The sequence below is a fragment of the Muntiacus reevesi genome, chromosome 4, assembly GCF_963930625.1.
Source record: "Muntiacus reevesi chromosome 4, mMunRee1.1, whole genome shotgun sequence".
In the NCBI taxonomy this organism is placed as follows: Eukaryota; Metazoa; Chordata; class Mammalia; order Artiodactyla; family Cervidae; genus Muntiacus; species Muntiacus reevesi.
Genome location: NC_089252.1, coordinates 161963036 through 161977400, shown reverse-complemented (window position 1 = coordinate 161977400; position 14365 = coordinate 161963036). Strand labels below are relative to the sequence as shown.

Below are 14365 nucleotides of genomic sequence, written 5' to 3'. Positions count from 1 at the left end.
TTCCTGCCAAAGGGTAATCGATGTATAAGAGCTGATTGCTAGGTGAAACATGCTGACAGAATGAGATGCTTTTATAGATTCTATCGACACGAGAACTCTAAATTGCTGAGAAGTGACCCTCACCTTTTCCTGAACTCAAACAGAGGACTACTATAGCACTGATGAAATTCTGTCTGCTACAGGAGGACATAACAGTTCATTCTTAATCCAAAGTTGCTTATCAGCAATGGACAGTGACATGATGTCGACTTCGAGATCCCAACCTCAGTATCCGACATACCCATGACCGAGACATCATATTCGATCAGCAGCGTCGCTTCTTGCCCACACTGTTTGAGGATACTCATGGCCTCAGCATGCGTGGTTCCAAGAAGTCGAATTCCGTCCACACTGAGTAACCTATCACCAGGTTTGATTGTGCCCTCTCTGAAGGGAGAATAAAGAAACAGTCATTACTTCAGCATTGTGGGGCTTAACCTTAATAGCCACTTAGCCAAAACAGCTCTTTCACACACAGTCTACCATTCACTCCATTTGCATTTCCTTCTAAGCATCAAGTGTGACATTTATAGAAGGAACCCTGAACAGAAAATTGCTGCAATATGAAAATCAGTAATAAGAAAATAACAACACAGTAGCAAATAACCAAGTCACCCACGATGAACTCTTGGGGTGCAAGAGTAATAAAGGCACATTATCTCTTTTCTCGGTTTTTTTTGTGTGTGCCCAAATGTCTAAAATTGATTTATTAAAGCCCAGAAAATAGCACTCACCTATTTTCCCAAAGCTTGGTGAGCAGAAAAGCCTGCTGATTCCATTCGATTTATCACCAGTGAACCCAAGCTGGAGAGAGAACGCTGGTGAAAAATTTCCCTAGTCTCTACATTTTCCTACTGATTTATAAGGCCATTTGATGATCATTAAATTGATTCAGTCTCATATTCCCTGGGAAAGGCAGGCAAATACTTTTCTCCCTTCTGTAGACACAGACACTCAAGGCAGTGGGAGAAGATGCCTCAGCACAATACTGACATCACTAAAGTGCAGCCAGAGAGGCTTCCAGATAATAGCCCCCCGTGAGGGAGAGTCAACAAAGAAGAGAAAATCAAATGCGGGGATTACAAGCTTAGGCTTTGGGAAGAATAAAAATGATGTCTTAGGCATCTTTCACCAAGACAACTCTCCATGTAATTTAACTCTAAAATTTCATCTTAAAATTTTTGGTTTCCTTTGTATGTGTTAGTTGCTCGACCACGTCCGACTCTATACGACTCCATGGATAGGAGCCTGCCAGGTTCCTCTGTCTATGGAATTCTCCAGGCAAGAACACTGGAGTGGGCTGCCATTTCCTTCTCCAGGGGATCTTTCCGACCCAGGGATCAAACTTGGGTCTCCTGCATTGCAGGCAGACCGTCTGAGCCACCAGGGTTTCCCTTAGTTTTACATTAAATTGGTAAAATGTTCACAAACTAGGAGGCTGCTCTTGATATTTCTGCCAACTCCAACTCACAATATTAATAACAAATGGAAATATTCTTATTTGCCTCAGGAAGAATAATTCACAAAAAAAGCATGAGAAGAAAACAACAAGAACAACAACAACAAAATTTCCCTGGGAATTTTGACTTTGTATTATCCTCCACAAAGGCAAATAACTTTAGCATAGGGGAGAACCCAAGTGTCTTCATATATTCTCATTTTATATTAAACTTCAAGTTTTTTTAAAAAAGTGAGCTAAGAGTATGAACTTTGAAGGAAAATAAGTCTAAATTCCTATCCTAGCTGGCAAGTCATTTAAGCATATGGTTCCTCCGTTTAGTCATCTGTAGATGTGGATAAAAATACCTCATTTAGTGAATGGTTGTGAGGATAAAATAATGTCTGCTAAGTACTTAGCACAGTTCTTGGCCCATGGTAATCACTCAACAAGCAGTATTTACTATTATTATTGCTATATCTAGTGCTTATGAAAGGTTTAAAAAAATCCATTCTAGGCTGAAACATTTTGTGCAGAGTTGGGGGTAATCAGTGCATTTTCCTCTTCTCCTCTCCTATCCAGTGGCAGGAGTTGTATTCCCTCCCATTGTGGAGCAGACTTTTGTTGTGGGAAGTTAATACAAAGTAAGTATCTCTTGAGATGTCTAAGCTATGTGTTCATTTGGGACTTCCCCATCCAAAAGGTTTATGTAGGAAATCTTCAAAATAGCAAGGAAGAAACACTAACACCAACAATATTCCTTCCCTTTTACTAAAAATCACTTCTATTCTGACATTCATAGTCATCATCAAGGCATAATAATCATGACAAGGATGTTTGCAATAGTAAGAGTCAGAACCTCATCATCTATCTTTCCAGGTTAGGAGATTAGCAATTGGAAAAGATACATCTCAAGGACCCGCTGTAAAAGGGCCAGATGCTTTTTATTAAATGCCTCCAGTATGACAGGCCCCTTGCAATGCACCATAAATCTCTAATCTTTAATAAAATGAAAAGCCTTGAAAAGTAGGCGTTATCCTCTACATTTTACATTTGGAGGGAAGTGAGCAGAGAACTGTAAAGTCACATGCCAAAAACACAGGGTGGTAAGCGTTGAATCTGGGGTCAAACTTAACTTTCTTCTGATTCTTCAGCCTGAATGCTTTTGTTTTTCACATTCCAACATATTTATTTAATATCTGTTACTATGAAATTTTTAATTCATCAACTTCTCTGCCAAAGTGCCTAGCTTCATTTAGTCCATTTGGATAGTGACACAGAAAGAAGAAGTTTACCTGTCAGCAGGCCCTCCTGGACGAACACAAGTTATCACAACTGGACGCGATTTATTTCTATCGTCATGTGCTCCCCCTAGCAAAGAAAAGGAATACAGCTTTAAAAAACACTCTTGATTGCTGCCATTAAAAAATTCACTTACAAATGCCAGTGGAGAAACTGAAATACATTTCATTGTTGTGTGAAGGAACATATATGCTTTCTCTCTGGCACATAATAAAAATCATATTTATTTTATATAGAATATATTGTTGACGTCAACATTTCCCCACTTCTAAATAAATATGTGGCTCTAATCAGGGGTGAGCTATAAAATGCTTAACAGTTAGTAAAGAGCAGTTAAGTAATTAAATGCTAGTAATTACAAATACTAGTAATTACATCAAGTAATTACAAATACGAGTCCAGTGAGAGCAGCTGTTGGTTATGAATAAAGTGTAGGTGGGTACCTGGTGCCAACCAATCTGGGCTATAATATAGGTGAATCTACAATGTGAAATGAAGCAAAAACTAAAGGAAAAGAAAAAACACCCAAATATTAAAAAAATTCAAATGGCCAAAGTGGCCTCCATTAAAAATGGGGTGTTCCATGAAAAGATGCTCAACATCACTCGTTATCAGAGAAATGCAAATCAAAACCACAATGAGGTACCATTACACGCCAGTCAGGATGGCTGCTATCCAAAAGTCTACAAGCAATAAATGCTGGAGAGGGTGTGGAGAAAAGGGAACCCTCTTACACTGTTGGTGGGAATGCAAACTAGTACAGCCGCTATGGAGAACAGTGTGGAGATTTCTTAAAAAACTGGAAATAGAACTGCCACATGACCCAGCAATCCCACTCCTGGGCATACACACCAAGGAAACCAGATCTGAAAGAGACACGTGCACCCCAATGTTCATCGCAGCACTGTTTATAATAGCCAGGACATGGAAGCAACCTAGATGCCCATCAGCAGATGAATGGATAAGGAAGCTGTGGTACATATACACCATGGAATATTACTCAGCCGTTAAAAAGAATTCATTTGAATCAGTTCTAATGAGATGGATGAAACTGGAGCCCATTATACAGAGTGAAGTAAGCCAGAAAGATAAAGGCCATTACAGTATACTAACACATATTTATGGAATTTAGAAAGATGGTAACGATAACCCTATATGCAAAACAGAAAAAGAGTCACAGAAGTACAGAACAGACTTTTGGACTCTGTGGGAGAAGGTGAGGGTGGGATGTTTCGAGAGAACAGCATGTATATTATCTAGGGTGAAACAGATCACCAGCCCAGGTGGGATGCATGAGACAAGTGCTCGGGCCTGGTGCACTGGGAGGACCCAGAGGGATCGGGTGGAGAGGGAGGTGGGAGGGGGGATGGGGATGGGGAATACGTGTAACTCCATGGCTGATTCATGTCAATGTATGACAAAACCCACTACAATGTTGTAGAGTAATTGGCCTCCAACTAATAAAAATAAATAAAAAAAAATGGAGTGTTCAAAATAAGTATTAGTGCATATTCTAAAAGCACTACCTTTTGAACAACCCCTACATTTTATGTGTGTTAATGTAACATTTTACATTCTTTTATTTTGTGTATCCCTTAACTAATCTTTGTAGTTATAGCCAATTTTACTACTTCTGTCTTTTAACCTTCATATTCACTTTGTGTTTGATTCACTACCTTTACCATGTATTTGACTTTACCAGTGAGATTTTTTTCTTTCATATATTTTTTTTATCTAGGGCCTTTATATTCATATATTTAGGGCCTTTTTCTAATTAGCTTACAGACGTTCCTTTAACATTTCTTGTAGGGCCAGTTTAGTGGTAATGAACTACTTTTGTTTTTGCTTATTTGGGAAACTCTCTCTCCTTCAATTCTGACAGTTAACCTGGCCAGATAGAGTATTCTTGGAAGTTTTTTCCTTTTAGCACCTTGAATATGTTACTTCCTTCAGGCCTGCAAATTTTCTGCTGAAAAATCAACTAATAGTCTTATGGGAGTTCCCTTGTATATAATGAGTGGCTTTTCTCTTTCTGTTGTTGAGATACTCTCTTTAACTTTTGACAGTTTACTTACAATGATCTTGGTGTGAATCTCTCTGGGCTCATCTTGTTTGAGATTCTCTATGCTTCCTGGACCTGGATGTCTGTTACCTTGCCCCAGTTAGAAAAATTTTTAGTGACCCTTTTCTTCAAATAATTTTTTTGTCCCTTTCTCTTTCAATCTTCTCTTTCTGGACCCCTATAAAGTCAATGCTAGTATGCTTTATGTTGTTCCACAAGTTCCTTAAATTATCCTCATTTTTCAAAATTTCTTTTTCTATTCTGTTTGAGTGACTTCTACTACCCTGTCTTCCAGGTCACTTACCTGTTCTGTTTCATCTCGTTTGCTATTCAATCTCTCCAGTGTACTTTTCAGTTCACTTACTGTATTCTTCAACTCTGTAACTTCTGTTTGGTTCCTTATTACATGCTCTTTCTCTTTGTTGAAGTTCTCTCTGTGTCCTTCATTCTTCTCCTGAGTTTGCTGAGCATCTTTATGACCATTACTTTGAACTCTTTATCAGGTGTATTACTTCTCTCCATTTCATTAGGTTTTTTTTTTCCCCTGAAGTTTTACCTTGTTCCTTCATTTAGGACATTTTCTTCTGTTTCCTCATTTTGCTTGACTCTCTCTGTTTGTTTCTATTATTATGCAAAACAGCTATCTCAGTCCTTAAGGACAGTCTCTGTCTGGATATGGCCCTCTTATCCTTTTGGGGGAAGCAGGAATTCAGCTACTTCTCCAGTTCTTCTCAGAGTAAACTGTTTTATATGTAACTGTATATTTGTTGTATTTGTGGGAGGAAGTGAGTTCATGATCATCTTACCCTGCCATCTTAAACCATCTTCTATCCATTTCCACTTTTTTCACTATTGTTTGTCTGACTTGATTTCCTCATACATCACCATCCTGGCCACCCATCTGGATGGTCTCTAGTTTGCCAGTATTTGATAAATATTAATTTTACCATTAAGAACTTCTTTAATATTTGCCTGGTTGAACAGACTGACATTTCACATATTTGGTACAGGTAGAGAGGTTGACTTAAAGAACCTAGTCTAAGAGAAAAATTAAAAGGCATTCATGGTTCCTGATGAAAGCAAATGTTTCCTTTATGTTCATTTCTATTACAAGAGATTTATTCAGTCTGGTTGATTGGTAAAAGCTCCATTTCAGCACTTTTTTAAAAAATTCAGTTTGATGGCTTCTTTGAGCCCCCTGACTCAAAATAGGAAATTCATGACTCTCTCAGAAGAAAATTTTTAATGAAAATTATGACAACAAATTACAGCACATGCTTAATCATATTTATATAAATACCATCATGTAACTTCTTTTTTTCAAGGTAATTATAAAAAGATAGGTTTACTTTCCTTTGAAGGGTTTTGATTCAGAAAAAGATAAAGGCTGAAGGCAGCAAGAAACTTGTTCCACTATTTTGATTCGAAGGTTCAAATACAAAGTATGTTAACAGTAGATACATGTCAAAATGTGAGAAAGGTAACTCTAAATTACTTGATATGTGACATTTTATCATTATTTGAAATAATGAGCCAAGTTTAATTTGTGATTCACTTAGGTGCTAAATGTTTGGAGCTATAAAGCAAAATAAAGACCATTCAGAGCCCACTGGTATTTTAGATCTTGGCTGCTCATTAACACCAACCACCTGGCATGCTTTATTAAAAGTATCAATGCCAGGGACACGATGTAGACCAAATCTGAATTTGGGCTCCATATGTTAAATGAGTACACATAAGCTACAGTTTTTACAGTTGAAAATGACTAGAGAAATTGCCTCATCCAAAGTGAAAAGTAAATTAGTAGTAGAGTGATTTTTCCTGTTTTTTTAATTTATCACAAAATGCTATCTATTTTAAAAATTTTTTATTGGACTAGAATTGATTTGCAATGTTGTGTTAGTTTTTGCTGTCCATCAAAGTGAATCAACTATACATATACACATATCCACTCTTTTTTTATATACTTTTCCCATATAGGTCATTTCAGAGTACTAAGCAGAGCTTCCTGCGCTACACAGTGAAAGTCAAAGTGTTCGTCACTCAGTTTTCGACTCTTTGTGACCCCATGGACTGGAGCCCACCAGGCTCCTCTGTCCACGGAATTCAAGAATTCCATGGCAAGAATACTGGGGTGTGTTGCCATTTCCTTCTCCAGGGGATCCTCCCAACCCAGGGATTCTCCCGACCCAGGGATCAAACCCGGGTCTCCTGAATTGCAGGCAGATTCTTTACCTTCTAAGCCACCAGGAAAGCGCTACTGTGCTATACAGTAAATCCTTATTAGTTACCTATTTTACATATATTTTACATATTTTACATACCTATTTTACATATAGGTAACTAATACTTTGACATATACTTGGCCATGTTACATATACTTAACAATACTTTGGCCACCTGATGCTCAGAGCCAACTCATTGGAAAAGACCCTGATGTAGGGAAAGGTTGAAAGCAGGAAGAGAAGGGGACAACAGACGATGAGATAGTTGGATGGCAACACCAATTCAATGGACATGAGTTTGAGCAAGCTCTGGGAGATGGTGATGGATAGGGAAGCCTGGTGTGCTGCAGTCCATGGGGTTGCAAAGAGTCAGACACGACTGAGCAATTGAACAACATTTCCCATATAGTAGTGTGTATATATCAACCCCAATCTCCCAACTTATCTCTCCTCCTTCCTGATCCCCTTGTAGCTATAAGTTTGTTTTCTACATCTGGGACTCTATTTCTGTTTTGTAAATAAGTTCATTGATTTTCTTCCTGTTAATCTAAACCATCTTCTGCTTGGTGGCAAAGGAATTAACAGAAATTTAACTCTCCATGATTGAGACTGGAACATCGTTTTTTATTTTATGGGTGCAAAATTCTATTGCTTATCCAGTCAAGGTTTTTGAATCATGACATATAGCATGAGAAAGGTAATCCAATTCATCAGCTAAAGGCCTGGCTTACTGTTAAAAGACCCATCCTAAGTGAGTAAGAAGAAATTCTCTAGCACTAAATGAACATGCTTCATCTGCAATATCTTTCTCTTCTTCCTTCCTGAAATGTCCTGGTATTCCCCATTGATCTAAGTTAAGCTCATATCCCACCTATGCCATAACGTCTTATATGCCATGACAGCATTTATCCATAGTACTTTTTCATTCTGCAACTCTCTTTGTGATTAACCAATAACTCTTAAGGGATGGGTACTGGCCACCTTTTGAGCATGGAAGGCCCTCCAGATGGGCCTCAAATTGGCTTCAAATATAAGTTCTTTATTTATGTTCATTAAAAATTATGCAAAATTTGACAAGCTTTTGTGTTCAACCAACATCCTAAGGGAGTTATTAAAACCTGCAAAAATCTGGTCCTCATACCAAAGGGCTTCCCTAGTAGCTCAGACAGTAAAGAATCTGCCTGCAATGCAGGAGAACCTAGGTTTGATACCTGGGTCAGGAAGATCGCTGGAGAAGAGAATGGCTATGCACTCCAGTATTCTTGCCTGGAGAATTCCATGGACACAGGAGCCTGGTGGGCTACAGTCCATGGGGCCACAAAGAGCTGGACATGACTGGGTGACATAGACTAAAATTGGCTCATTATTACTAAGGTTTTATATCCAGTATAATACCAAGAAGTCTGATATCCACACAAATCTAGGCATCATTCATCCATTCTTTCATTTATTAAATGCCTACGATGTACTAGGTAGGTGTCTAGGCTCATATTTTAAAAACTCTTACTAAGCATGAACACACAGATATTTGAAATTTCTGCAAACGGTGGGAAGGACATCTGTTACCATCATACCATCAGTTGTCTTGAGGTGACTGCAGATTCAAATTGCTTCTATTGTTTTTAGTTCTTAAAAGATAAATTACTGTTGGTTTAGCTCTTTCATTAGCAGTTGATTTGTTATTGATTAACCAGACAGCAACTAGTGATGAATATCTGCACCGGCAATATTTTTTACCGCAGCATTTCAATAATTAGACTTATAAGCATGTGATTCAAGTGCACCTCTCTTTCATAGTATATTGAAAAACTAATTTGAATATACCACCCTCCAAGCTAAAATTACTTCTACACTGACTTTTCATTACATTCATCTAATTTTTTACACAGAAATTTGAAAATGGTTAAGGTAAATGATCTTGGGGTTTGTGGCTCCACCTAATGTAGGACTGGGTCAGTAAAGCATAATAACTACTGGTCTAAATCACTTAGTGGGATCCTAGTTGCCTATTTTCTCTAATACTCATTTGGGTATTATATCAACTTATGTCTTAAAATTCACTGGACTGTAATTCCCTGTGGATCAGGGTTCTGTCTCATGACTCCACAGTATTCTGCCCTAAGCCGACATGGTGACATGTCCTTAATGAATGTTTGATTGATTGATTTGCTACATGACTGACACAGAATTGAACCTAATGCTTAAAGCTTAGTCATCTAAGGCAAGTTTGTATAATGAACACATCTCCTTCATTCCTTGAGGCTTGTCTATTTCTTAAGATGCTTAGTTAATTTTAATTAATGTCAAAAATGTTGACAGAATTTTGCTGCTGGTGAAGTAGAAAATGCAATACGTAAAAACAAAAAAAAAAAATCAGGAAATATTAAAAAAAATTCCTGATGCTTACTTAGTTTCCTATTGAACCTCATTGTCATACTAGAAATTCTGAGTTGTTAATGCATGTGTAGACTTTAAGGATGAAATTGCTAATAATAAAAGAAAACATTAAAAGCCAGCATTGTAGCTCAGAATTAATGGTCCTGTAGACAAACTCTGGACAAAATTTCACCTGAAATATTTATTATTAATATCATTCAAGAATAAGATGGACTGATGTACCGAGGTGCTCAAGGGATTAGATTATCTGCAATTCCTTTCTAGGAAGCTACAATAACAAAATGCATTTTAGGAAAAAATAATTTAAACAAAGTTACTGAACCCTAGTGTATTCAATCAAATCAAGCAATATTCACAAACATTTTTGACTCAATGATAAATGGTATAGAAAAATATATAAAGGATGCAAAAGACATGTTGACAACTGGCAAAGCCACAGGATAACTATGAATTGACAAGGTTTACAAACAGTGACTTCTTACTGTGTATTAATGAACTGAAATAAATTAGCTAGATCATTTGAACTCCATTTAGATTCCCAATTATTGCTTTGTTTCTTTAAAGAAAAATGGATGCAAAATTACAAGGTAATATTGTGTGTGTGTGTGTATTAATCGCTCAGTTGTGTCCGAATCTTTGTGAGTCCATGGACTGTAGCCCACCAGGCTCCTCTATCCATGGAATTCTCCAGGCAAGAATACTGGAGTGGGATGCCATCTCCTTCTCCAAGGGATCTCCCTGACTCAGGGATCAAACCTGGGCCTCCTGCACTTCAGGCAGATTCTTTGCCATCTGAGCCACCAGGGAAGACATAAGATTACTTTAGGCACTGAAAACATCAGTTTTTCTTAAATGACTTTCTAGTTTACTCCCAACAGTTCAATGACAAATTCTCCAAGAATATCTGATGGTTCTATTTTCTAACTGCCACCTACCTCGTATTACAAAACCGAAGGTATTTCCTTCTTTGTGTAACGTGACTTCCACCGTTCGGAAAATAACACTCGATCCTTGCACAGCTGAAAACAAAAAAAAGAGAGGGAAATAAGTCTTATTTCATAATAACATTTCTAGATTTTTTTTGATAGGAATAAAACACTACAGATTTCTTGTTGCAAATAATTCTTATTGAGTAATTAATAGTTAAAAAAATCTGTTTTTAAAGAAAATATTAGAAAAAAATTGGAATGACATACAAATATCATAAAATAGTTGTCTGCATAAATGACTTCTATAATTAAGGTCCAGGTAGAATCAAAACCAGAGTTACTTCCTTTCCTCCTGTGTAGCCAGTTTATAGAGCATAATATTCACATTGCTAAAACTCTATATAACAAGAGAGACAATCTTCATGTGATAAATAGAATTGTTTTCCCTTTTTATTATGCAAAAGTTATACAATTTTTGTAAAACTTACAAAATAATTAATGTTTTATGTTTATTTTTTCTTTTTTATTACTTACAAAGTTTTATAGAAAGAACACATCTGAGTATCATTCTAATTGGTGATGACAACTGGATTAACACTCATAAAACATAACTGTTCTTGAGTAACTAATAATTATCTTTTTTGCAGCTAGAACAAGAAGAAAAGTATTACTCTCAGATTGCCATTAATAGGTTAAGTTGATGCAAACTGACATGATGCATAGCAATTAAACAAAGACATCAACAACCCAAATGAAACTTGGAGAGCAAAAGAAATTTGAAGAACATTCAAAATATTACTACTAACTAATAAAATAAAGATCTACTTAATTTTACTTGATACCATCATGCTTAGGTTATGTTTGCCTGGTTATTGCTCTCATTTCACAAAATGAAATTGCATTGCCAAGTTGCTATCTCTAATTACATTATACACAGTATGAGGAGATAAAGTTATATTATGAGCTTCCCTGGTGGCTCAGAAGATAAAGAGCCCATCTGCAATGCAGGAGAACTGGGTTTGATCCCTGGGTCAGGAATAACCTCTGGGGAAGGGAATGGCTCCCCACTCCACTGTCAACAAGAAACTTATAGACAAAATTTAAAGGCATCTTTGAAAAGAACATTTCTTGCCACTCATAGGAATAAAAAATAATTTTAATTAAGCATTAATTACAATTACTTTTTAATTATCATAAATTATGAATCCTTAAAGGGGTGGGCACGATTATGAACAGCACACAGTTAAATTCAAAAACTGGACACAGGCAGCTGGAACACAAAGTACGATCTAAAAAGCAACATAAATCTACAGCTGAACAAAATGTTTTGGTATACTGCTGATTTAATTAAACGTCATATTCTCGCTATCAGGGGAATTTCAGTTTATTCTTATCAGCTAGGAGCAGTGCATACAAATAGTCAAAAGAACTGAGATACAGTTTTAATTAAATTAAAAAAACTGAGTTCAAACTGAACATTTTCTTATTTCCATGACCCAACAAGCCACATGAAGAAATTGGTTAAGAACATGATCTTTCTGTTCTATTAAGGAAAAGATATGGGGAGAAATAATTAATGAGCATCTATGGAATGTTTTCTGTGTGCCAGAAACTCTGAAAGTGGTTTACAAATTGTATTTAATTTAATCATTAAATCAACTTTCAATTATACACAACCAAATTCTAATTCTGGGCCACCTGTCTTTGTTGGCTGGATCTGTTCTGGGGATGCAAAGCACTGTAATTTTAATTTTGCTTGAACTAAATCTTGCTGACCACAAAATCTTACAATCAAATCTAAAGTCAGTATAAAGACTCTGGGGATTATCTACAGCTTTAGATTATCCACACTATTGCTCGTCATCATGTGCAAAGAAAAATGGGAATCCTGGCTACATTTTAATATACTTAATGAAATAGATTTGTACTTTATAATTTATATTTGTGTGACTGGCTCTTGGTGACTGAGGTTTCATATTCAGCACCAGACATCTTGTTTGGCCATGTGAATTCTATTCATAACTTCACGTGTGTGTGTGGATACAGAGATCCAATTAAGGGGCTTACACCCAGAGAATCAAACTGAGCACATAAAAGGCTGAGGTAGGACCAATTTCATAACACAACCATACTACTCCTCAGTATTTTAGTTGTTCTGGTGCCCCTTGTTTCTATATGTGCATATGCATGCATTTCTATATCACAAAGTGACACTCTACTTTATTACAGTAGGTTTGGTTTTTCTAAATTACATACTACTCCCCCGCCTCCCCAACCCCTATACCTACAGGAGAACAGGAGTTGTGCACTTTCCTGCCTCATTATGTTGCTTTTGCATAGCTAACTTGCTTTGGCCAATGGGGTGTTGGGGGATGCGAGCAGAGTCTGCAAATGTGCTCCTGTGGTTAGGCTTGTCTTGTTTTCCTTCTGCAGCTGGCACGGGAGGAGTTTCCCTTGGATAGCTGATGTTCCCTCAGACCACATCCCCTAATGAACCATGTGGAGAAGACCTGGGATGACCCCCTGTCCCCCCAACCATATCATCATCATCACCACCATTGTCACCATCTATAGTCTTTCTATCTCTCTTAGAATTAGACAGGAGAAATAATCAGGCTGTCACAGAGACATGCCTTAACACAGTTATTTGAATTATGGAAGGACTCCTTCTGATAAAAAGCTAGTCTGATTTAGCTGATGGTTTAGCTGCGAGGACTGCCTTTGACAATAAAATTCCATGGCAGACATTTTTCATAAAACGAACGAGGTAAATCTGTAGCTCTAAGATTTGAATGGAAGTGGTATTTAAAGATGTATAAAACAAACCTCATGCCAAAATTATATGCTGTCTAACTACTAAAGCTTATCATAAAGAATTTTAGGTGTTAACTAAAAAGTGGATGAGAATTAGGTAATATTTCAAAATTCTTTAGGGGTTATGGGAACAAAAAACTTGAAGGCACTCCTCTAGACCAACTTTGAACATACAAATGCCCAAGATACACTCTGGTAACATTCTCTCTAAATACAGTCTCGAAATACCACATAATTCTAGAGTCGAAAAGAACTCTAAGCTCATGGAGATCGACTATTTCATCGTCATTAAGAAACTGGGTATCAGAAAACGGGAGGTGCTTACCCAGGGTCACGGTTCCGTTTTTCTTCTATTTGCTCTCCGTCTCTCTGTACCACTTTCTCTCTTTCTCCCTCTCTCTCATTCACACACACACACACACACACACATACCCTCATACAGACCTTCCTCCAATTCCTGCTGGGCTATGGGGCTGGCTAAGCCTCAGATTGCTGTGATTCCTGAGAGAGTTACAGTCTTGGCCTTGGGTGGCCTGTCTTTCAGCAGGCAGCTCTCTCCCTGGGGCCTGGCTTGTGTCTGAGCTCAGTGAAAGGGAGGCTTATTCATCCCTTCGATCTCCCTGAACGCAAAGATCTTATTAATTTATCTAAACATAATAGAAAGAGACAGAGATAATCCTTGGCAAATAGACCTCTGCTATCTGATTTCTACTACAAACCTCACACTTTTGTGTTTAAAAATATTTTCTTTTTCCATCGGCTTTATCGTGTGAGGGAGAAAAGGCAGGTATAATCACAAAGCCAGGAGAGGTTTTAACCCCTGGGTATTTCTGATGTCCACTCTTCCTCTTTAACTCGATTAATGCTATATTTATTCAGAGTACTACCTCTCTTTTGGGAAACTGTAACAGCCTGGGGGCTTATAGCTTCCATTTGACCTCTTTAAATAAGTCAAAACTCTGATCTGGGGGGTTCCCTGGTGGTCCAGTGGTTAAGACTCCATGCTTCCACTGCTGGGGGCATGGGTTTGATACCTGGTTGGGAAACTAAGATCCCATGTGCTGTATGAAATAGCCAAAACGTAAGAATAAACCAAAACCAAAACTCTGATCTGAGGATGCTGCTCCTTGGCCTCAGAAACCTTTAAAAAAAGGCTCCC

General features: G+C 37.4%; 1 protein-coding gene across 1 annotated transcript in view; it reads right to left on the bottom strand.

Moving 5' to 3' along the window:
- Positions 1-14365, bottom strand: part of GRIP1 (glutamate receptor interacting protein 1) — a 203823-nt gene that overhangs the window by 141450 nt on the left and 48008 nt on the right. Inside the window, exons 4-6 of the mRNA XM_065935093.1 lie at positions 10399-10482; positions 2773-2848; positions 281-426 (exon numbers count right to left, since the gene is read on the bottom strand). Coding sequence (XP_065791165.1) covers positions 281-426; positions 2773-2848; positions 10399-10482 — 306 coding nt within the window. The remainder of the gene's footprint in view (positions 1-280; positions 427-2772; positions 2849-10398; positions 10483-14365) is intronic.